Source organism: Ambystoma mexicanum, chromosome 4p, assembly GCF_040938575.1.
Source record: "Ambystoma mexicanum isolate Mex_15411 chromosome 4p, UKY_AmexF1_1, whole genome shotgun sequence".
NCBI lineage: Eukaryota > Metazoa > Chordata > Amphibia > Caudata > Ambystomatidae > Ambystoma > Ambystoma mexicanum.
In genome coordinates, this window is record NC_090927.1 from 1,273,370,316 (window position 1) to 1,273,395,804 (window position 25,489).

At 41.6% G+C, this 25,489-nt stretch overlaps 1 protein-coding gene across 3 annotated transcripts in view; it reads right to left on the bottom strand.

The window, feature by feature from the left end:
- Positions 1–25,489, bottom strand: part of SMOC2 (SPARC related modular calcium binding 2) — an 884,027-nt gene that overhangs the window by 625,099 nt on the left and 233,439 nt on the right. For all 3 annotated transcript variants that reach the window (XM_069606961.1, XM_069606960.1, XM_069606962.1), the window contains exon 2: positions 17,153–17,324. In XM_069606961.1, the coding sequence (XP_069463062.1) occupies positions 17,153–17,324 (172 nt within the window). The remainder of the gene's footprint in view (positions 1–17,152; positions 17,325–25,489) is intronic.

Here is a 25,489-nt window from a genome sequence, read left to right on the forward strand (position 1 = left end):
CAGCTGTTTTTTGCCAGTGGGGTGCCTGACTTATCTCCAGCTCTTGGCTGGAGGTAAATAAGGCCCCCCACCGGCCAACTGGGAGTATGCCAGTGAGGTAACGTGCCGGTAAACAGAATTACCGGCATGTTAACACTGCACCAACATACTCCTAATGATATCTCTAAACATTTTCTCAGGTCATTTGTGCCATTCAGTGGGAAGAACGGATGAATGCAGATCTTGCAGGTCCTTTCTTCGAAGGGACATTTCTCAGTCAGAGAGATGGGGAGCCGAGATTGGGCTGATACCACACTTTCTCACTAACAGTTCCAGTGAGAGCATGGTTTCACACTCCTAAATTAAGAGTAAGAGGACGGGTTTAGAAAGCCCTCAGCAGAAGATAAGCAAGTTTGGAGAACATGTGGAACTTTTCAGATAGTGTTAAAGATTCTTATCCGCGCAGCACGCGACAATGTACATGCGCTTATATTTGCCTGCTGTGATGTTGAAACCAAAGAAATACTGTAGACATGCAAATTCACATTCCAGGACGAGGCTGCGTGAAGGCAGCATTGACTTCATACTGCCTTTGAATGCCATCAACTTCCCCTTTGAAAATGACTTCACTTTTGCTCGGTTGTATCTTCACTCAACCTTTGATGAATCCATCACTGATCAAATTACATAAATAACATTAACTCTCACCTCACCCCCTCCTAATTTCTTCCCTCTCCAACTCCTTCCCAAGGTTTGTTCAGTCTATTACATCACATACAAAAATCCTTATAAGGAAAACACCACAGGCTTCCTTGTACAACATTTTATTGGCATTTTCTGAAGAAAAAAAACAAATGTTCTCCTTTTTGGTTATTTCTCTCACCCCCCTACAGCAAACTAGGATTCCTAAGGTACGGCCCCCTACATGTGGGGAAAAAAGGGCCCAACTTTGGTTGAGATATCTCATGTAACAAAGAAGTTACAAGGGATTGAATGGCAACATACTTAAATCACCAAAAAAGGCCTTGGCACTGGGGGGAAACACCCATGGCAGCTAAGGGGTTAAGATGGTAAATCCCCAGAGGAGATATCATTTGTAAGGTAGCTCAGTTAGTTAATGCTCCAAATGCAGATTGTGCAAAGGAATATGTAACACCTGTGTTCAGCACCTGGCTTAATCTTCCGGTGGGATAATAGGCAGAGTGAATGGCATTCAGCTTCTGATGCAACACAGCATTTTCCAGGTCAATTGGTTCAGAAAAAGTGGTGAAAACACTATTACTATTGCTTTTTCTAATTTGCCAGATTTTCGTGCATTTTCAGGGTGGAGTTCGGGAGCCGAGTGGACACACTAGGACCCCCTGTATTTCCCTCTCCACCAGACAAATGCGGCATTACTGCCAGCATGGATTCTCATGCTGGAAATAAGAAAGGGGACTCCTCTGGGATCTGCTTGGAAATGAAACCTGGTAAAAGCAGATGGAGTCCAGAGGAAGCCATTGTCAATTCCGCAAACAATCGCTAATTGCGTGGAGTATTTACACTCTTCCAAAGTTGAAAAGTAATGTGATTTCACCTGCCTTTATGCTAAAATCTTCCATTTTGTGGCGGAAAAGTGAAAACGTGCGCCAATGGAAGTGGTCCACTCCATGCATTTTACTTTGCGCCTTGATGCTTGGGGGTTTTGCTTGATGCTACACATGTAATAAATAAATAAATACATTTAACATGACCCCAGATAAATGGCAATTCGTGATCAGAATGAGTGAGCATGGCATGTCGCTGGTAAGAGGGTGTTCTGTGCTTCTTGAGTGCATTGGCAAATGCCCTTAATTGCCATCTCGCGTTAAGCAGTCGACAGAGGTATTCAAATGGCCAATTTCCCTCTTTGGGTGGCATTGCCAAAGTGGGAGAATGTTGCCCAGCATGTGACACTTCCTCTGTGGAGTGAATTGTGCCCACCCCAAGGAAGAAGTATGAAAAGCCCACAAGGGCATTGTGCCCTGCTCTTTCTGTGTGTGTCTTCCCCACAGGGCGACAGATGCCGACTCAGACATGGGTAAGTCTCAGATGGCAAGCCTGTACCCTAGTTGATGTGGCAAAGGATTCCAGACTTCTGAGGCTGATAACATTAGTAGCATTGAGTTACATGCCACCTGACAGGTATGTGTGATAAAGTTGCAAAGCAGAGCTGTTAGTGGGCTAAAGCAGGAGGCAATGTCTGCCCACCCTCAAAGGGTACATACAACCAAAAGTAATAGCCCCGCCCCATCATGGCTGTAGGGGCCACGCTCCAAACCAGGGCAAGAATGCCCTCCAATCATCCATTCCCACGAGTAGGGTACCCCTCGGGCTCCAGGAACCCCTTTGAGCAACCTCTGTGCTTTCCAGGTGATACTAACATTATTTAAAGCCAGAAGTCTAAAAGGTAATCGCTTAATTGCAGCTGGAAATTAGCTCCTGGCGTGATCAAAATGTATTAACCAAGTGCAACATCATCCCCTTCATTTATAAGCAATATGTATGTTCTCGCGTTTCTTCATCCACTGAATTACTGTTAGAAACAAAGGCAAGAGTTGTGTCTCTTGTGTAGGCATTAGGAAGGCAGTTGCCAGCCTTTGGCATAATATGCCCACGTTCTTCCAATATTGGCTAGCTGTTGCCCTCTTATGGCCAGGTAGAACCATCATGGCAGTGACTGGCAAATGCCTTTCCCCTGCAGACATAAAAGCGGAAATAAGAGGCCAATTCAAGACACAGAACAAATAGAAGTTAAGACAGACTGCAGCTGCCATTGCTGTGTTAGGGAGAATATGTTGAGTGTTCAAGCAAGGAGGTATGTATTAAGCAAGCAAGCAGTGAGACAAGGGAGAGAAAAAGAAAGGCCAGAGGGGCTCTTTGAATAATGTAACAGGGCAGAGGACCCATGCTCTGCTGTCATAGTAACATATGAGAGAATCAAATAGATCAGGCTTTGCAGCAAATGTTAAACGAGAAAGGAACAGAGTCCAGCTCTGCATTCAGAATAACAAAGGCAAAGAAAGGCTAGGCTCTGAAGCCAGCATTAGATGGAATAAGAGGGACCAGATTCATCCTGAGAGGCAGGCCCGGCCCTCGCAGGGTGCTAGAGGGGCCTCCCACATAGCGGGCGGCCCCTCTGGCCACCCCCACGGGTCCACATACACCCCACCTACTAGGCATTCGGCCGCAGACCTGGGGAGTGCTTATAAGGGGGTGGGCTTGCGATCGCTCATCCTCCTTGTTTGCTGTACACCCCCACCCAATCCCCCCAGAGGACAGTCAAAGCAGCAACATCACACACCTGGTCCCTCTACTCCCATTACAGGGCTTACTCAGAGGTACAAACAAGATTTCCTCTTTCTTTGAAATCCCCATCCTTCCATTCCAAGAGACACACACGTCTCCTTGCCCCACACAAAAATGTAGCAACTTGCAGTTGGTAGAAAAGGCTTCAACTCCTTTAATTGGCAGGAGTCCACTTACAGATGATCTGCCTCTTAACGAGTTGCCGTCCTAGCTGTGGCCCACTGGAAGTAATTGTTATTTCCTCTCTCTTACCATGAGCTCAAAGTCAGATGAAATATCCAGAAATGCAACATACAAAGACATGTTCTTTGCTGCTGCATTCTTTTATTTTCTTCTGTTTTCTTTTCTTCTTTTCTCTTGTTTTATACAGTGATATTTGTAATTAAATCGTACTGCAATTTTAATTCTAATTTTGTGAAAAGTCGAGTTCTTTGACTAAAACACAATAAATAAAGCAAAGTCCCCAAGATGTCCCCTGCCCCCCCAGTTTTTATGTGTCTCCTACGCCTCTGCATCTGAACACCATTATGTTAACACACACTAGTTTTGTAAAAACATCATAATGCCCTTACTTCTTCAGCCAAGTAGACGGTCATACACACTGAAGCAAACATTTCACACATCAACACACAAACTTACCAGTGCAACCTTTCCAACCAGAAGTAACAGCCCATTCCACAAGCACACCCCTCTATGTATGCCTACCATCATAGTCAGACACTCATGCACAGTGCACACAAATACATGCCACAACTTCCAAACCCAAACTTGCCTTTTTTATCCAACAGACACAAGAGAATGGCTACCAAAAAGCAACTCCATAGAAAACAATGCAGAAATAGAGCAGATACAACTAAAATCATGCATAATAGCAAGTGCAATGCTCCTCAAAAGGATATTGTTTATATTAATTTTAAACATAGTGAAACCACTAACACAATTAATTTGTAAACTACAAAAAGTACTTCACACAGATGCAATATCAACATAGATACCTTTGCAAACTTCTGTGCAAGTGAGTGGATTCACACAACCAGCACAGAGCCATATTTCAATAAAGAGGCATACAAAAAAGAGCAAAGAAACCCAATTGCCCTACACAGCAGTGGCAAGGGTATGAAATGGTAGACAACACCATTATGGCAGAGGAAACGTTCATTGAAAGAATATCCCCAACAAATGTACAATCAACTCTCCAGTGCACCAAACCAATGCGTCCTGTCTACAAATGGCTGTGCACCTCAATGTGTAACATATGAAAAGAATCCTTCAAATCTTTACAGCAATTACTCAATCAGTATGTGAAAGCCCAAGAGAGAATGATAATGAAAATATTGCAAACCATGGACTCCTGTCCAGCGTGCAAATACACAGGACTGCAAGGACATTCATTATCCTGCGTTTCTGGGCCCGTTTGCAAAAGCGCCTTCCACCACATCAAAATGTTAGCAATACACCATTGCACTGTACGAAATCTCATCCAGAGACAGTACTATGCAAAAAGTCCTGCTTTAGAACTGGAGCATTAAAATCAGATTCTCCTACATGGCACAGCCAAAGAACTCCTGGAAGAAATAGACCACATCTAAAGCAAATATTTTCAAAATCCAGTAACTTTAGAAAAGAGTAGCAACAACTTCACAGATGGCAACCTTCTACTACTCACATACAAAAAAGAAATAGCAAAGTATAAAAGCATATCTGCTGAAGTACCAAACCAGGTACGTGTGTGTTGTTGCAGAACTTTTTATACAAAGAGCAGCAAAACTGTAGATATAGCATACAAAATAGAAGAAAATTAGGAATCCCAATGGTTCCAATTATCCCTCTATTTTACAGCAGAAAACAAATACGAAATGAATAACCCCTCAATACTTTGCACATACTGCACTGCAAAGCTTGATAATAACCACATTTCTTCACGGGCTATCAGTAATAACTTGGAAATATTTCCACTTCCAAAAGCAGTCCAACAGCTAAATTTGTATGAGAGCATTATAATCCAAACAGTACACCCATTTCAAGCTGTACTACACCTTCAACCTTAAACAGCCAAGTTACCTCCTTCTGAATTACTAAAAGGCATTTCTGGCAAAGTAGTTTATTTGCCATTGGATCTTAAAGAAAATGTGGACACTCTGGGAGTGCAAAGGCCACTAGATCAATCTGTGATTAGGCTTGTGAATGGTGTACCTACAAAAGACAATAAAATGTGGCAGCAGCTAGTAGACTTCAACAAAGTTAGAGAAGCCCTACAATATCTTAAAGAGAACAATGAATACTACAAAGAAAGAATACTGCATGGATTTGTTTTCCTACAGACCCAATGATTATGCAACCAAACACAGGAACTGAGCACATTGCACAGTACACTTGTCTGAAGCATAGTACTTGTAAGGTACTAATTATGAGGGTCCACAAAGTACATGAATGTCTGAAATTGTGTACAATACGACATTAGGAATTACCTTCCCTAACATGTTATGTTTTTTTTTTTCTCACAGACAATGAAACAAAGATTTCTCCTGCATTTCCACATGCAACAAACACAATATGTGCCCGCAGTGCCACAAAATTGAAATGTGCTATTTGCACTTCAATGGTATTCTGTCACTGTGCTCTAAAAAATATGCAGTGTCTCAACAATATGAAAAGTGAGTATACGCTTATTGGTGTCATGCTTCTTGGTAATGGGCACATTGCATTTCTATACACATGTTGGTACAATGCTTATGCCAGTGTGCACATTCTTGGGTGCATGGCTGGATTATGCTGTGGTGATTGTGGTCAACCCCAAGGCTCTTGGGTGTATGATCTAGACTCTTGGGTGCATGGCCTATGGCCTACGGCCTCTGGCCATGGAGCCAAGAGCCTAGGTGCTGGCCACAACCACCACAGCATAATACAGCCATGCAACCAGCTATCTGGCCAGTGGCCACTACCCACACACATAATCCAGATACCTGAGGCGCTGTCCACTTCTGTACACATACTATTAGTCTACTTGCAACCAGTGGGCGGATTCTCATGCACCCAAAAGTCTAGGAGCAGGCCACAAACATCACAGCATAATACAGCCATCCATCAGTGCCCACAACCCACACACATAAGCCTGCCACCAGAGGCCATGCCCACTTCTGTACACATTTTATTACTCTTCTTGCAACCAGTGAGCAGATGCTCATGCACCCAAATGTCAAGGAGCACACCACAAACATCACAGCATATTACAGCCATGCATCCAAGACTCTGGCTAGTACCCACAACCCACACACATAAGCCAGCTGCCAGAGGCACTATCGACTTCTATACACATACTATTGCAAAACTTGCAACCAATGGGAAGACTATTAGGTGCAAGGCCTGGCTGCCCACAACCACCGCAGGCCCTGTGCACTTCTGTACACATAATATTGAAGTCCTTGAGGCTCTGTCCACTTCTATACACATACTATTGCAATACTTGCAACCAGTGGGCAGACTATTAGGTGCCTAAGTGGTTGGCACAACCACCACAGGCCCTATCCACTTCAGTACACTACTATTGCAGTACTTGAGGGCCTGTCCACTTCTATACACATACTATTGCAATACCTGCAACCAGTGGGCAGACTGTTAGGAACATGGCAGTCTAGTGGCTGGCCACAACCACCACAACATACTACAGCCATGCACCGAATCTTGTAGCCAGTGGGCACAACCCACACGCATAAGCCAGCCGCCACAGGCCCTGACCACTTCTATACACATACTATTGCAATACTTGCAACCAGTAGGCAGACTATTAGGGGCATGGCCTCTGGCCATGCACCCAATAATCTAGTGGCTGGCCACAACCACCACAACATAGTATAGCCATGCACCCAAGTATCTGGCCAGTGGCCACAACCCACACACATGAGGCAGCTAGTGGCTGGCCACTACCTCTACAGCATAATACAGCCATGCACCCAAGAATCTGGTCAGTGGGCACAACCCACAAACATAAGGCAGCTGCCAGAGGCACTGCCAGCGATATAGAGTGGTGTCCACGAACTACCGCGGACACAACAGTGTCTTCTTCCACCTAAACAAATATATGATATCAACTATCTTTCACTCCCCAACCCATCCAAGCCCCTCTTCCCAACACCAAATGCCACAATACATGTTTCCTAGCCCTGTTCCCCACCGCGCTATCCGTGGATATCCTTGGATATCCTTGGATACAACATGGCAGGCGTGTCGGAAAAATATGACACAACTCACCCTTCCCTCCAGCCAATCAGTGGGCATGTCGTATGTCAGCGACATTAAGCGGCCCTCCGCACCAATCAGAGTCCTGTTCGCATATATCACAAATTTTTGGCGGACTACATTTTGCCAGTTTTAAAAAAAAATACTGGACAGATTTCCACCAAATTTACAAAAGCACACTTTTTGGACCGTCTAGCGGTTTGGACATTATGTCTATGGAAAAAAATATTTTTTGGGACCCCCCTAAAACAGTGTCCCCCCCTTCACGAAACCTCACCAAACTTACTAAAAAAAATCAGAGCGGGTCAAGTTTGTTAAATATTACCACAAACAGCCAACGTGAAAACTCAGGTGAAAATGCCCACTGAAAAAATTGCTGTGATTAAAACACAGTAACCTGGGACGAATGCCATGGACTTGTACATCATCAAATGTGCTTGTTTTATTTTGTACACAGATTATTGGCTATGTTTTGTGTTATATGCAAGATTTTTTAAGCAATTAAGTTTATTTGAATGAGTATTTTATGATGGCTATGTCATTAATATGTATTTTGTTGGTTATACAGGATGGGATTTTAGGGTTTTATTTGGGTATTAATCTATTTTTATATTGTATTTTTCCTATTGATATGTTGATTTATGACGTATGATTTTTGAGCATTTGCCAGGAATAAAGATTATGAACCTTAATCTCATTGAGTCACCAAAAAAATACTCCTATGGTTAAACTCCTACATAGAAGAGATTCAGCAACAATTTAGCATGTTACCTTAATCTCAGACCTTTCACTGATAAGGAGCGTCATGAGTTTCACCAAGAGCAGCATTGGGGATCACTCATTCAGGCCTTAACATGTGAAGCAAGACCCCTAGAATAATCCCTGATCAAATGTCATCAAGAGAGTGCCCATGTTTAGCAAGAACACATACACTTCGGACCAGTTTTGAGGCCCAGATTACCGTAAGAATCAACCTCACTATCATCTGAATTCTCACTGTGCTTTCTGTTGCACATTTATGCACAAAAGGGTAGGAGTTACCAGTCATATGAATACAACCACAGTTTCTATTAATGACCAATGCAACTGTCATTTACTTATTTAGTGATTTATATAGCACTAAGGCTAGACCCTTAGGCATTGGAGCGCTAAAAACAACAACAAAAAATCAAGTCACATTACCAAATCAGCAGAAGGAGATGGTTTTAAAACACACCTAAAGCAATCAAAAGAGTGACATGCTCTCAGATCAAGTGGAAGTGCATTCCAGCACGTTGGTGCAGCATAAGGAAAGGACCTTTGAGAGACCATAGACAATCTAACTTTAGGCACAGACAAAAGTGAAGAATTATTAGATCAAAGTGCCCTGGCTGCAAGTTGCTAACAAAGTCTGTGAGATAAATACGCTGGACTTATGCCACATAAACACCTGTGTGTTATGGAAAGTAAGCGAAAGTTGATTCTTGAGGACACTGGAAGCCAATGCAGGACTTTCCAGGCCTCAGAGATATGATCCCTCCAGGTGAAGGCCCTCAACAGCCCGCACTGCATTATTCTGCATTGTCAGCAATCAGGCAATTTCCCCTTTACCAATGCCATATGATATGATATGATAAGGCATTTATAATGCGCCTATACACAAGTGTTTCAAAAGACGTGAACAATAATCAAATTTAGCTCCCACTAAGGCCCTAGCAATGATAGCTCAAGTAGCGTGGCTTAAAAATGGTTGCAGCTGTGCTAGTAGTTTGAGATAATATGTGGATGATGAGACAAAACTGCTCACATGTGCCCTCATATTAAGCTCCTGGTCTAGGATTACACCGAGTGTTTTAAAGGCATGGTCTAGTAAAAAATGTCATTTAAAAAATAGATAGGCAACATAAAAAAAAAATACTAGCATTCTCTTTTTTAAAACTTCCTATGTAAAATATTGAGCTATTCAAGCTCAAAATTCGCAAAAGCAAGCACATGGGCGCATCCATTTTGTGAAATGGATGCCCTCCTGTGCTGAATTTTGCTTTTGCGGCACTAATGAAGGAAAAGCCAGCCAGCTGTAGTAAGCAAAAGCTACTGCTGGGTGGCTTTCCCTTCATTAGTGCTGTACGCGGAGGACGGGGACCGGAGACCAGAGCAGGAAAGCTGCACCTGAATCTCGGTAAGTGCTATTTATTTTTTAAAAAAAATAAGCACTAGCTGTGTTTTTTTTTCTAAGTTTTCTGGGCTGGAGGAGCCTGGAAAACTTAGAAATAAAACCGCAGCTTTAAAAACGTTGTATTTATGTTTGCGGTCGCTTTTGAAGCAACCGCAAACATAAATACAACGTTATTGTGTTGGAAAACGCGGTGGTTTTTCTTTCCGAGTTTCTCAGGCTCCTCAGAGGAGCCTGAGAAACTCGGAAAGAAAAACCACCGCGTTTTCCAACACAACCGCGTTGTGTTTCTGCCTGCTGTGGCTATCACTTTGGGTCTCCGGTGCCGGAGCACCGGAGACCCAAAGTGAAAGCCACAGCAGGCAGAAACACAACGCGGTTGTGTTTACATGCCACGTAGTGTTTCTGCCTACAGCTGATTTCCCATTTGGGGCTCTCGGAGAGCCCCAAATGGGAAATGTTAAATGCTGCGTTGTTTCTGCCTGAATCTGCTTTCCCATTTGGGGCTCTCGGGCTCCCGCAGTTGTTTTCCGCAATGCTGCATTGTTTCTGCCTGAATCTGCTTTCCCATTTGGGGCTCTCGGGCTCCCCATAGGGAGCCTGAGACCCCCAAATGGGAAAGCAGATTCAGGGAAAGCTACAAAACCATTATATTAAAAAAAGACAGTCACAAGGGGAGCCCGAGAGCCCCAAATGAGAAAGCAGATTCAGGCAGAAACAACGCGGTTGTGTTGGAAAACACTGTGTTTTTTCTTTCCGAGTTTCTCATGCTCCTCCGAGCCGGAGGAGCAATAACGTTGTATTTATGTTTGCGGTCGCTTCAAAAACGACCGCAAACATAAATGCAATGTTTTTAAAGCTGCAGTTTTATTTCTAAGTTTTCCGGGCTCCTCCAGCCCGGAAAACTTAGAAAAAAACCCCAGCTAGTGCTTATTTTTTTTTAAAAAAATAAATAGCACTTACCGAGATTCAGCTGCAGCTTTCCTGCTCTGGTGTCCGGTCCCCGTCCTCCGCGTACAGCACTAATGAAGGGAAAGCCACCCAGCGGTAGCTTTTGTTTACTAAAGCTGGCTGGCTTTTCCTTCATTAGTGCCGCAAAAGCAAAAGCCAGCACAGGAGGGCATCCATTTCACAAAATGGATGCGCCCATGTGCTTGCTTTTGCGAATTCTGAGCTTGAATAGCTCAAAACTTTACATAGGAAGTTTTAAAAAAGAGAATGATAGTATTTTTTTTTATGTTGCCTATCAATTTTTTAAATAAAATGTTTTACTAGACCATGCCTTTAATCCTAGGAAGAGCATGAATAATACAAGTAGCCAGTTTAAATTCACCAAATTCCGAGCCAAGCTTTCAGAGTTGGGCTCCCGTGCTGGTACTCATCAGCTCGGTCATGAAGCAATGGATGGAGGAACATTAAGTGAAGGGAATTATAGAGGGGGAGATGGTAAAGGGGATGGACTGCCGGCTGCAACAGCTACTACAGCTGCCACTAGCAACTTCACATCTATCCTGTTCCTAATCATCACATTTAAACAACTATTGCAGTCAAATAGAAAGGCTGATCGCACAGAGGTGAATCAGACGATGGAAGTGCATTCCCAGGTTGAAGCCATAAAAGTTGAATAGAAGGCACATACTTTCTAATCGGTTAATTCTGCTTTTGGTGGATGACAATATTGACAATTGGAATCCACAGCAGCCTCAAATTAGGGTTAATTCAATGATGTAAAAATCAGTATGTTTAAGGAAAGACAGGCAGCCAAATAGCAGCACATCTCAATGCAAACCCCCTGAAAAGTCACAGAATTGTCAGAAAATACATGATCAATTGGTAGCAATGAAGAATAGTTTCTCGGAATAAATATGAATGTAGAGTATTAGAGGCAATGCAAAACCAGCCTATAAGGAGCAGATGTGCTGAAGAGAAGTTGGTGAACCCAATTGTGCATACAGTTGTTTGGCAACATTATCTGTTACCGCCGAAGCAGCAGAGCAATTAATGATGCTGCACATACCTACTGCTGGAGTTCATCTGTAGGTAATTCTAGCAGCCAAGAGACTGAATATTGGTACGCAGGAAATTGATGTGACACTAAAATCCAGCACCAGATTCCCCAGTTAGGATGACAGCCAAACTCAGTCAAAACGCAATCAAAGCTACTGTTTTTGGGTTCCATGTGTTAATATCTCCGCAAAAATATCGCCATACAAAAATATTGCCACATATTATTGCGGTGATATTAAGGCATGGAACCTACGGGGACAACCCCGCAACCCCTGTATTATTTTACAAGGAGTGGGGGACACCCCTGCAGCCCCTGTTACCAAAAAAAACTAATATTATCCCCACTAAAAATATTGCCTATGGCTGTTATCTAACTCTTACTCACCCAATAACCAACAAAGACTAATGAACGTTTGGTTTCACACAGATTTCAACAAACAATAAATTAGACAAGTGACACCACTTATGTGAAGCAACATCAAGTATCCACAAGGATTCACTCTGTACCAACCAAAATTGACAACAAACTTAAGTCGATATGAGATAATATTAATGTCAAATAACCTCAAGGATTCACTCTGCACCAACCAATATTGATAACAAACCTAATGTGACGCAACATTAAGGACTCCAACCACTCGAAGAAGTGCTTGTAGGACATGGTTATTGGGCACATTTGGACTTTGAAGAACCCAAGTACCAAAGTGCCTAGGTGGAACAGTCACATGCCATGCCCAGTGGATAGTTTGGGTCTTTTTGAGATGCCTGTGACATAACTGTAGACATTCCCAATAGAATGTGTGTACCTATTATTGTATATCTCCAAAGGATAGCTACTGAAAGAAACTCTGTTATAGTTATGGTTGATCTTCTATATTTAAATGCTAGAAATTCATAAACACATCCTTAGTTGAAGGGAAGCTAAGTCTGAAGTGCAAAACATAAAAAACACAGACTTTGCAAGTAATGGTTAACAGCCAACTTTAACATGGCTGTACGTACCCGCATTCTCCTGTGTCATGAAGTGAAAAACATTTAATGAAAAACAGCTGTATCTCAGAATGCGTATGTACAATTTTAGATTTTATTTTTTAGGAACTGCATAAATCAAAACTCAAAGGGACCACTAATATAATTTTAAGAAAACTACTTTCCGTGTCAATTAGCTCAATGTGTGACATAGTGGCTGAGCTATGAGTGATGACTGTCTTCTATGGTTTATGTTTTGCTCTACAAACATATAACTATTTCAGTGAAGGAAAAAAACATGTAGTTGTCTTCCTGTACTACAACCAAATGTAGCTCTTTAAATAGTATTTAAAAGTATACATTGTGTGGTTATTTTATCAAATATGAATTCATAATAAGTACTTCTTAAAGGCATGCCTGCGGCAGCATCACCCAACTGAATAGCTTTGACTAACTTCCTATCCTGTGATATACATATATTTAGTTTATTTCATTTTGTAATTCCCATGACCTTACCTATACAGCAGGGCAGTTCTGGGAGAAGCAGAGTTATCCCTCTGTGATCTAGGACCCTGAAGGTGGTGCAGCAGAAGGAGGAAGAGGAGGAAGAAGTCTGCACACTTAAACCCCTTCTTACCATATTGCGGCCCTGGGGGGCTCTTTTCACGCAGCCACTGCAGTAGTCTAGGGGCAGGCCGCAGGGGAGGCACGAACACAAAGTAGCACATAGTGGGGGCTCGATTTCGGGATATAATGATACAGGTTGGAATTCCTCAATCTTTCACTAACTTTGTTTGCAACACCTAAGACAATAGAAGAACTACAACCACATTATCAGCAGGCCATCCCTATTTCTGCTATGTCTGTATTCCATTATAGCTGCATCGAGTATCGTCTCTCACCCTTCTGAGGGAAGAGAACGTAAAGATAAGTGAAGATATCGCTTTAGCTAATCAGTTTTCCACATTGTGCTGGCATTGAGTGTTTTCTTTTTTTTATTTTTTTTTTACTCGGTCAACATGAATCTAAGGAGACTAAAAGAGAAGGCCATAAAATGGTGCAAACAATTAAACATGCTGTTTCTACCACTGGCTAGACCTCAGAAGATATAAGCAAAATCCTAGCTCAATACAGAATACTCAAACCTCCAGAGAAGCAAAATATGGATAAAGATACACAAACTTCTATTTTTATTGTTATTGGTCATTTTTGGCCTTGAACCCATCCCCACTCCATTTTAGTCTTCTCTACAAAATTCCTCAAGTTATGGGGATCCAGGTTTGAGGAGCCCTATTTGGCAGAATGCCAAATCAGGGTGTAGGGTAACATTACTACTAATTCTAATGATCAGTTCACACACCCTGCTCCCAAGAGTGTATATATGTGTAGTGTTCTTAGGCTATAATTAAGTCATCTGAAAGAGAGGACACTGTAATACGTGTTGACACTGGCTGCAGAACATGAATGGCTGTCTTTTGATTATCTGCAGCTATATTTTTAGAGTTTAGAGCTTTTTTGCATGCACAAGACAATATATGATTTGATTGTTTAAAATGGACATTATCACAGGACAGCTGTTAGCAATTGAATAACGAATGCTTCCCAACCGGTTAATTCAACTGAGAGTTCTTCCATGTTCTGCTAGAGATCCTGCTTCTGCAAATGCGTACGTGAGTGAGGGGGGCACTCTTCATCCAGAGACCCAGCAGACATAGCCAACTCAAAAGGCAAAATGAAATCAAAGAAATCATCACTAAAGGTCAAACTTATTAATTTAGGGTGACAACAACATTCCCCTCAGTGCACATTATAATGTGGATGCGTCTACAACAGCTGGGTAAAAGGAAATAACTGTAATCATTATGATGAAGAACAACCAGAGTACACAAGTCTAGATATCCATCCAGCAAAAGAATATCCACATGCACTGTAGCTGTTTTTCTCCTGGGATATAGCTGGCGTGATTTCAAAACGTGTACATCCTGATTGTTGTCAATGTTCCACTAAATACATACAACATTATTTAATTACAAAAAAACCTTGGGGATTTTTGGAGGCATTACCATGGCAATAATTCTGGCCACAGTAATTCCATTGGCTGTTGGCAGTAAAGTGGAAGAGATATCACTTGCAATATGCTGGAGATATCTCCTTCACATTTCATTGAACATCATAATTCAGTAGATTGGAAACCAATTTCCCATCATTTTTTGCTACAACAACAAACTCATAAGGAGGCCCTTAGTAAAACCGTTCAGATTAAATGGATGCCTTGAGTGTTCAATTTCAGAAAACTGGGATCTCGTTGAGTGATCCTGGATCCTCTGTCTCATTATGATTATGGATTTCAATTCACTGATCGGAGCAGGGCATACACACTTATATTGTGCACTTTCTGAGTCTGAGTCCAGCCTACATCAGCACAATCCAGTTTTATGAATCCACAAAGGAAGAGCTGATTCAATTGTTGGAGTCCCTTCAGCTGTGCTTATTGAATGGATGCACGCTAACTCCTCGCTGAAAGGCATGTTTATATAAAGCTCTTTGTAACCAATTCTTTATTTCTTTACCCGAATTTGTGCAGAAAGTGATAATTTTTGTAAAAGTATTTAAAGCTAAGAATGTTATCTTCAGCTCCTAAAAGCCTGAGTAGTTAAACATTCTCAGCATAAACTTAGATGGTGTAATCATAATAAAGAAGGAGATTAATATAGATGGGCAGAGGGCCTTTAGGAAAGTGACTATCAGCTTAGTTAACAATTTTGGTGTTTAAACAGTGCTGTCTAAACTGATAAGAGCATTAGTGTAGATAGAAGCAAAAACAAGTAGTATAATGAAGATTGTCAAAGTGCCAATGGGTACTCTTGACAGGTCTTTGAAATTATAATTTCACTCATGTACTGGCCAAACTTGAGCACACATTCTTAAAAGCCTTATTGTGATTTAGGGACTCCAAGGCCTCAAAATTGATTGAATATGAGATCCGGGAAGGTACTTTGAAATCAAACTGCATATTGTCTTGGCTTTTTATGGCTGGGAATGTGGTCTAATTCCAGCTTATGTTTGGCAAGCAAATATGAAGATGGTAATTCTATAATATGCGGTACTAAGAATGTAATTAAGCAAGCCTTTTATTACCGCCAGGAAGCTGACTTTGTGTATTAGAGACAAGATACAGCAACAGTCAAGGCATATGTAACCTTTATACATATGTCAATTGATACAGATATCTCCCAACACATGAACTAGAACTCACAATAAGAATAGTGGGGATATATATTAAACCATACAAACCCCCCCCCCCCCCCCGCAACATGGAGGTACACATTAATTGTAAAGGAATTGTTATGTCTTTAATGTCTACCTTCAGAGAGAGATTTACATGGTTTAACTGATACAAATACTCATGTCAATGGATATGGATAATTTGCAGTGTTCAAATATTATGTTAATATTTAATTAATGTATTCAAACACACACGTTTTATCATCATAATGCAATTGTGCAAACAACACAAAATAATGAATATATGCAGCAATTATATCTGCTTCACACCACAAAGGCCCTGGTTTCATTCCATTAATTAAACATTGCATGTTCTTCAGGTTTAAAGATAGAACCCGGGGTTGCCCCCCTAATGTCATTTTCGGATACTTTCAAATTAACGATTTTTTATATGTTTAACCTGTGTGAATTGCAATACGTTGTCCACATATTTTATGCATTATTAATCTTATGCATCCATAACTTAATTTGTATTATATCATAGTGTTAACACATTTCAGGTACCTTTCTGTAATTTTCTAAGTAAACTGTGTTTTAACGCATTTTTAAATACAGAACACTATTTAAATGTCATCAGGAACACCTATATGTATGACTGATCAGTTTTAAGAACCACTTATATTTTCACTTTAAATACAATAGCATTATTAACTACAATACAGATCACTTCCAAGGGGGTCTCAAGCAGATCTCTTAAAGTTATAAAATATGTATGTTTAATACCACTCTACATTTCAATTTCCTTTACAATGGTATCCACCAATTATCTTTCCTACAAAGTTCAGATGAGATGATGAAATTTAATTTCTTCTTCAAAGCCTTTTTAGAGAAGTTGGACATCATAAGGCTAAATTGAAAAAAGAATCACTAAAAATATATTTAGAAATTGAATAACTATTGTTAGGATAATGTAAATTTTAAAAGGAGCCAATTCCGGAGGAAACATTGCCTTTCAATGCAAATAGTTTTACAGGCAGTCTTCAAACAGGGTCTTAGAAATGGTTTTAAGTGTAACTCATTACATCCTACATTGCTCAAAGGATTAATTTATATGAACAATTTTATGACAGAAATTAGGTAACTATCTTTATTGTTATGAAATGTTTTCAAAACAGATTTCATAGTGAAAGAACTAACAGAAATACAAAACAGCAAGATAAGTATGCCGATATCAAATGTTTCCTCCTCAATTCCTACCTTTGCAGTTGTCCCAGTATGCAATTTCCAGCTGAGGGTCTTTACACTTTGCACGCAGAAACTCACACCTGGACAAGAAGGTTCTTCCATCAGAGGCACAGAGCGCCAAGGGTGTAGAGCCCGCACAGTCCAAGCTGCATTCCCTGTCTTTGTCTTGGTCCACTCTAAGGAACTAAAGAATTCAAAAAAGAAAAAGTACAGATATTCAGAGACAGGCCAAGCATATATACCATCTATACTTATTGACTATGTGCATGTTGTTATATAGTGAAAAAGCAAAAACGGTAATTATGTTTAGACCCATCATCAGCATTACCTTTTTTTGGTTTAAAGTAATTTAAGAATGCAATCAAAATATGCAACAAAATGCATTCTTTATATATTTTCCTCCACAATTGTATAACTACAGTAAATTAGCTCATTAATGTCTACACATGTCTTTGAAAGAGATTTCCAACGTTGAAATTGGGAATACAAAGAACAATCTCTCAAAAGTGTTTCTTCAGTGTCAAGTGTCACATGGGATACGACTAGGAGAGATCAACATGAATTATAGTTTTAGGAGGATAAAGCTAAAATGTAATACCTTGAAGAAATAGAGATTTTATAGAGAACAGTAACATGGACATTTTTGAAACAGTTCCCCACAAATATTTGTAGGGGTCCCCCACACAATTCACAGGTGATTGTAGTGCTCTAAATCCCCTGACAAACATGCAGTAAATGTTGGGAGATAGAGTGTGCACTGGACCCACATGCAGGCTGGCTGCTTGTGCTAGAAACACAACAAATATGATGTCTTGCGTGTGCCCAACTACAACAGATTTATAATGAATATACTTTAGTGCATGCAGGCCTACACTTAAATAAAATGTCCTCAGAAGCTAGCATACTCCTATCCTAAGAATAGTAGATGTGCTTTTCCTGATGCAGCTCTTTGAGGGTTATCATTAAGCTCTCAAATTGTTACAAATGCAATTCCTTATCACTCTTTTTATTGCGTAGGGCAATGCAGGGGACGACAGCCTGTAATCCTCCATTTTGATTGCAAAAGAAAGCTACTATTTTCTTAGATCAAGTTGAAATAACTAGCCCTTGGAACATACAGTATATTACCTCAAAATGGTAAAAAAACAATCTAGACTTGACCCATTTCAAGTTGATCTCAATCTCCTCATAAAAGTAGACCTAGTACCAAGCTAGCTATGGTTCATTACTAAGGGATTTTCCCGACATCTGCAGTATAACATAAACATTAGAAAGGAAAGGGTAATAAGTTATGTTGACCATGTGAAGTGCATTTTGGGGATGGAAGGATAGCTCAGGCGCAACACATTTCTCTTGGAAGCAAGCTTAGAATCCACTCTCTGGTATTAAGCGAGTTATAAAATAAACAATACAAAATAAAATGTTTTTCCAAGTGCAGGACTCCACCTTACTCTCCATTTCTGGGTAAAATCCATTGTGAGTCTCTCACACCACCACATGAAGGAGGTGTGCATTTGGACACCACCTTCTTTGAGTGTCTGAGATTCTCACCGTGGACAATATTGATCATAACATTTCTGAACTTGAAACATTCGATACTTTGGGCTGAGGTCTGCTGTTGGACACTCTCATCTCACATGTTCAGGTCTTGGGAAGGTCCTGGATGATTTTGCTCATTTCTGATAGCTAAGGAACTATGAAGAGTTTTGTGCCATTGCCTGTTCGAGCGAATTGCAATGTGCCCTTAGTTTCTTTACTCAGAGACTGAAAACGATATGACCATTCTTAGCCAGATTGAGGATGATTTTCCACCTTGTTGAATGGCCTCTACCATTCTTGGGATTAAATGGAAGATAGATGTTGAAAGATTATTTCTGCTAAATAGAGACTATTATGTCAGTCTGTATCTGATTGTTAACGGTCTAAGAAGTGTGGTTGACTACAGTAGGAGCCTACACTGCCTGTGAACAGAAACAGGCAGGGAGAGCATCTAGACTCTAGACCACAGACACTGGAGAGTAAGCACGGATTAAACTTTACACCACAGTCAGGAGATTTAATACAAGCTAAGAGTCGCCTACGTGTTCAAAGCTGACAGCGCTCCCTTGTTCAAAATTGTAACTTCATTATTATTGGGTTTTTGCATATCATGGAAAAAGATGTCAGAAACTTTGGTGTGCTGAACATTCCCAATCTTGTCCTCAGCTGCCAGATTGGAGCTGGAATTCAAGAAGTCTGGTCTCTCGTAGTTTGGAAATGGAGCTGGAATAGCAGATATCAACTGCAAGGTGCACAGAATGATGTTCAACTATAATGTGCTCAGAATGATGTTTTATGGCATTTTTGTGCCATGAAGGACAGTGACACATTATCACCACCCCAGTGATCTCTTCGCTTGATACCAAAGATAAAGTGCTTTTTTTAAGATTGGTTGTTTAAGTTTAACTGTTTGCTTACCATTGACCTTCTTCACGCCCAGCAATGAGAGCTTACTAAGGGTGGCAGGCTCATACTACCCGCTATGCCCCACCATAGATGACATTCTTGATAATAGCAATCCAGCAAATCGTCCTGGGCAGCAATATATGGTTTTGTTAGCAAAGTCAAGATGACCATCATGGACATCGCAAAAGTAGCTTTAAGCAAGGGTCCCTTTGTATTTTCATTAGCAGCTGAATTGTGAGAGCAACGAAGTGGATCAGAAGAGGAACGCTGGATGAAGCAGGTAAGTGTTCATTTTTTTGAATTATTTTCCGGCAGAGGGTAGGTATGAAGACTTGGCGCACTGGGAGTGAGCTGGAAGAACTAACAGCTTGCTCGGAATGCGTGTTCGCTCCATGAGATTCAGCCAGCATTCAATGAATTTGTATGTTATCAGAAACTCTTGGCTGCAGCGGTTTGGTCTAACATGGCGACATTAGCCTTGTTGAGATTAAGTATTTTTCAAAAGAGCTTCATTAGATGCAACTGGTCGCGTCTCACCGGATTCTGGGTTTTACCAAGAAACCCCCCCCTTCAGCATAAGTATAAGGTATAAATAACCCGGAAAAAGACTGCGCCCAATGTTCAAAGAGGTTCTTTTATTTTCAAAGTGCCCTTAAGTGATGACACGTGTTTCGGTCTCCCTGAGACCTTTGTCAAATCAGGGCTATTAATCAGTCATAGCACCATATATTCGTAACAAAACAATTTTTTACGTGAAACAAATAATATAATGAGACATTCACATAAATTGGCGTGTACAGATAAACAAATTGAATAAAGTTCAGTAATTAAATAGGAGAACAAAAAAATTGTTTTCAAATGAAAATTAAATGAACGGGGGAAAAAAAATAAAAGGCCAGACAATAATTGGGGTACACGCCAATTTATGTGAATGTCTCATTATATTATTTGTTTCACGTAAAAAAATGTTTACACGTGTCATCACTTAAGGGCACTTTGAAAATAAAATAACCTCTTTGAACATTGGGCGCATTTTTTTTTCAATGCCTTTGTATTGGCTGCTAACTTCCTCCCAGGTGCTTCTTAGAAAGATATATCTACCTGCCGGGAGCTCCCTTTCCAGTTGTAAATTAACATTTGACTACGCTTGCAGTGCCTTTCCAAGTCTACGGATGCTGTCACTTTGAGGGTTAGCCCCAACTTTATGCCCATTGATAATGCTTTGAAAGGACACCCTTTTTGTTATCAAAATTATTGTTTTTTGTACCATCTGAAATCTCCCATTTGACAGTGACTATGAGTGACTTAATTTGCCATGATGTGCTCATCAGATTCAAGGAATCGAAATAAACTGCAACATTCATTTCTCTTCTGAAAGGAAAATATATCAAGGATTATATTTACTTGTCATTTAAACTTTAAGTGCATCTGCGCATTATTTATTTTTGGTCAAAGTCTAGCCATGATTTCATTGTTACTGTGAAGCTATTTGTCAAATATGAAGCTCTTTGATGACCTAAGGAGACCGATCATGTTAACAGTTGCTCCTAAGTTAGCTATCCACGTGCATGACATATTTAAGTTGTTCTTTTAAGTATGACACATTTGACATTGTAGGTGCAACTGTTTTACTTGCTAGTCCGTTCTTTGTTTTATAAGATGAGATTTTCTCATTGCAACATTTTTGTGAAAAAATGGATTTCTGTGTGAAATATAGTGCACAGTTCATTTAGTTTTAGATCATGAGATTTTGTTTTTTGCTCGTATGTATCATGATTTTAGCATCCACACCTGCTTCCCAGTTGCTCAATCACTGTACACGGCTTCATGTGCTGCCTGTGGACACGTCAGATTTACATGCACCCCCTGGAATGCCTTCCATACCTAGTTTGTCAATTCTCAATACCCGCTAACTGTCATCCAAGCAGAGGCATTACCCAACAGCTTTCATCTGTCTTTTCCCCTGACCCACTGCCATCCTCTACGGCACCCCACTTGCCTAGATCAGTCCACATTTCTGTGCTGGATCCTAGCCCTTCAGTTGGCTCCAGGAGCACTAATGATGCAATGGACAGGAACTGCCCTGAACGGTAACATGTTTCTCTGCTCCTGCAATGCGCAGCAACTGAAAGGCTCACAAACACCAAATGCACAATTCCACTGGTCCCTTGCTTGCGCCTATTGGCCACATACTTAGTGCCCTGGGTTACAGCTGTGTCCTCCACACCTCTACTCTATGGTAAAACAGCACTCCAGAGATAGGCAATGATCTCTATGCAATCCCTTTGTATAGAGTGATACATGCTTAACCTCTCTTCCTGCCCAAGGATGATTGACCATCCACGAAGAACGCTGGAAAGAGATAAAAGACTGCACCCAATGTGAAATATGCCAAATGTGATTGATGGGCACATAGAAAATGCAAGGAAAACTTTCAAACGAAAGAGAGAGAGAAGATATGTGGTAAAAAAAAACACCACTGAATTACATTGTCTACGTAATAAAATGTTTAAAGAAACGAATAACCTATGAAAAACAAAGGAAAGACAACGGACTACACACACACAAATTCCTAACTGAATTACAAGTGAAGAGCTTACAGTAGTAACAAATAAAAAAACAATAGCCAAAGATTTAAGATTACAGAACACAGACTAGACATGGAAACATCCCTTGTCCAAACAGTGCATAAACAACATTCTTGAGCTAATGGCTATTAGCACCATGGGAAGGGGCGTTGGCCAATCGGGAGGCTCAGAACGTGGGCTGTGCTGTGTATTACAAGTCCGCGTTCTGAGCTGCCTGGACAGCCAGCGACCCCTTCACTTCCCCGCATCTCCTTCACCACTTAGCACCCGGTAGTTTCCTACATGGGTGCTATTGGTGTCTTTTTTTTTTAAAGAAAAAAAATGAAACATACTTTTGTTGGATGGCCTGGTCCTGCGCAGTGCTGCTGTCAGACAAGTCTGTTTTTTATATTGATGATGTCACAGTAATCAACATGAAAAACGGCCAGCAGCACTGCGCAGCGCAAAGCCACACAACAAAGGTATATTTCTTTATTTTAACTACGTGGGTGCTAATGGTGATATTAACCTGATTGGAGGGCCGACCCTGTCGGTAACGGCACCGATGCCATCGTTAAGGGATCCTCACTTTGCTCGGGCCCTTAACTTGAGCGGCGGGCCAATACCACCAGGGTCTGCCCACCGCCTCGGTTAATATGGTCTCATTAATGAACCCGTTGGACCCCTCTCCCTCACATTTTGTTTTCTTCGGTTCTACCAGAAATGTCATCAGCCTAGTACGGTAGTCGCCTGTCTGTTTCCATTTCCTTCCCACTCTTCTTGGGCTCTACCAGAAATGTCATCAGCCTAGTACGGTAGACGCCTGTCTGTTTCCATTTCCTTCCCACTCTCCCCCTCCCTTCCTTATCTATGTCTTGGCTCTTGCACTATCTGATATGTCATCAGGCCGAGTACGATAGTTAATTTGATATCCTCACTGTTCATGGCCTGTAAAAATGTCATTGTATTTTGCCTTGTTCCCTCCCTTGCCTTGAACCGCTTTGAAACATAGGCGCTATTTAAATAAACTATCATATCACATCATGAGACAAAATGATTGTGAGTGCACAAAATGACAAAGCCTCACCTCATGGTACGGGGGACTACTTCAGGTGTGGAAACAAGCACTGAAAGACAGAATTAGTGTGTGTGCACAGACTGGCAAAGCCTTGCCTCTTGGTATGGGGGCTACTTCTGGTGTGCAGGAACACCGGAGAGACAACATTAGTGTGAGTGCACAATCTGGCAAAGCCTCACCTCATGGCAGGGGGGCTCCTTCAGGTGTGAAAACAAGCACTCAAAGACAAAATTAGTGTGTGTGTGTGTGCACATATTGCACAGGGGACTACTTCAGGTGTGAAGATGAGCATGACAGGCAGCATTTGTGCAGGTGCACAAATTGGTCAAGCCTCACCTTACGGTAAGGGAGGCTAAATATTTACTATGCAGATACAGATAACAAGTTGCATTGATCTGAGACAGTAGCAAAGGAAGGTAATTCGAAAGCATAATAGAGAGTGAATGACTTTGATTACGTTTACAGGTTTAACAAATATATCGGCATGCTGTGCTTGCAGGGTCCATATTAGTCCAGGTGGATAGTACAGCAGTGGTTCACCACACGCAAACTGGAAAAGCCTCACGCCGTGAGGCAGGGGCCTACATCAGGTGCACCAGGTGTTAGCGGACGTATACAGAGAGGTATAATGCTAGAGGAGGGATGGCGGCAGCCCACTTTAATGAAGTACTGGTGCGTGAAAACTTTGGGCAGCCTCAGGGTAAGCGCTAGGGGTGTAGGTTTGGAGAATCACAGTGGTGGGATAGTTTCCGCTGTTGTTTAGTGTCCAAACCTTAAGTAGATGCTGCGGAAGCAGATAGTAAGGCAGCTTAGTTGCATATTGGTCGCCTGTCGCACAAAGCGGTGGAAGGGACCTGATAGGATTAGGCAGCCAACGTTGGAATTGGTCGGTGTGCCGTACCTGTTTGCTACGTATAGGGCTAAATAAACAAGCAGCATTTCCAGTATGTGGCCGAAAGTATATGGGAGAGATTGAGTGCAAGGCGAGTGAGTCAGGTATATCGCAGGTATTGATCTCCTTACCTTGCATTGCAGAGGTTGTCACAGCTATAGGGCTTGCAGGTTGATGAAGGTAGCATCATAGAGTTGTAACAAACAATTATAAGCAGATAAAGATTCTTCTCTGACATGCCGTATGCACCCAGACAGGCCCAGACAGGGGTTGAAACATCATCATGGGCATTGCACATGTGTGGTGATTCAGGCCAGCCCAGAGTGTTGCACGCCCCATGCTTTGTTGTGGGGCTTGGAGGGAGCCCTCACCATGGTTCAAAGGAGGCCCCCAAATGTTGAGTTACGCCACTGCATTCATTCATAATTTTGCTTAATCCACTGCACCACATGCCTTATTTGCTGTTACTGTGGAATGTTCAACTGTCACATTGGGCCTCATTCCGAGTATGGAGGTAATCATGGCGCTATTAGCGCCATGACTACCTCTGATACCGGTACCGAGTCCGCCCTGGTTCAGTGGGGATTTACCGGTCTATTCCGACCTTTGCGGGACTGGTAAATCACCATTGAAAAAGCCATTCCCCATTCCCATTTGAGCCCCCTATAGGGCTCAATGGGAAGGGGGAAGGCGCTAATAACCGTACCGCAAATTGCGGTACCGTTATTACCTCTAAAGTCCCTTAACGGGTCCCGTCCTTAACGCCTGGTAAAAACCAGGTGTTAAGGAAGGGACCCGCTAAGGGAACTCGGGAATAGGGTGCAAATGGATTACCGGCACCGGTGTCCTTACCGGTGCCCGGTATCCCTTTGCTCCCAACTCGTAATGAGGCCCATTGTCTCAATGACTAGATATCGTTCCTTTTTCATTGGCCAAACTGCATCAGCCATTGATATTCGCTGTTCACTTATCCTTATTTCCAATGATCCTGTATTTTCACTGATTATCCTACTTCCCTGACTGGTAATTCTTCTTCACGAGTAACCATTTGCAAGGTTTTAGTGTTAGTAGTTTTTAGAAATGTGTATACATGCCCTGACAATAGAAAACCTTACGTTAGAGGTATTATCGGTGCACTGGTTCACTAAGTGGACCCCAGTGTGACCAGTGAACCAAACAGAGTATCCAATGAGATCACTGGATGACCTGTTTCAATGATGGGCGCAGCTGTTTTATTCACTTAGTTTGCCTTATTCACACATCCTGTTTCACCCACTGATGAACCTTCTTAATCCACTAGTCTGTCTCCCTCAATAACAAGTCACCTTTAGTGATCAGTCTGCCACATAATCAGTCGTCACTCTGCC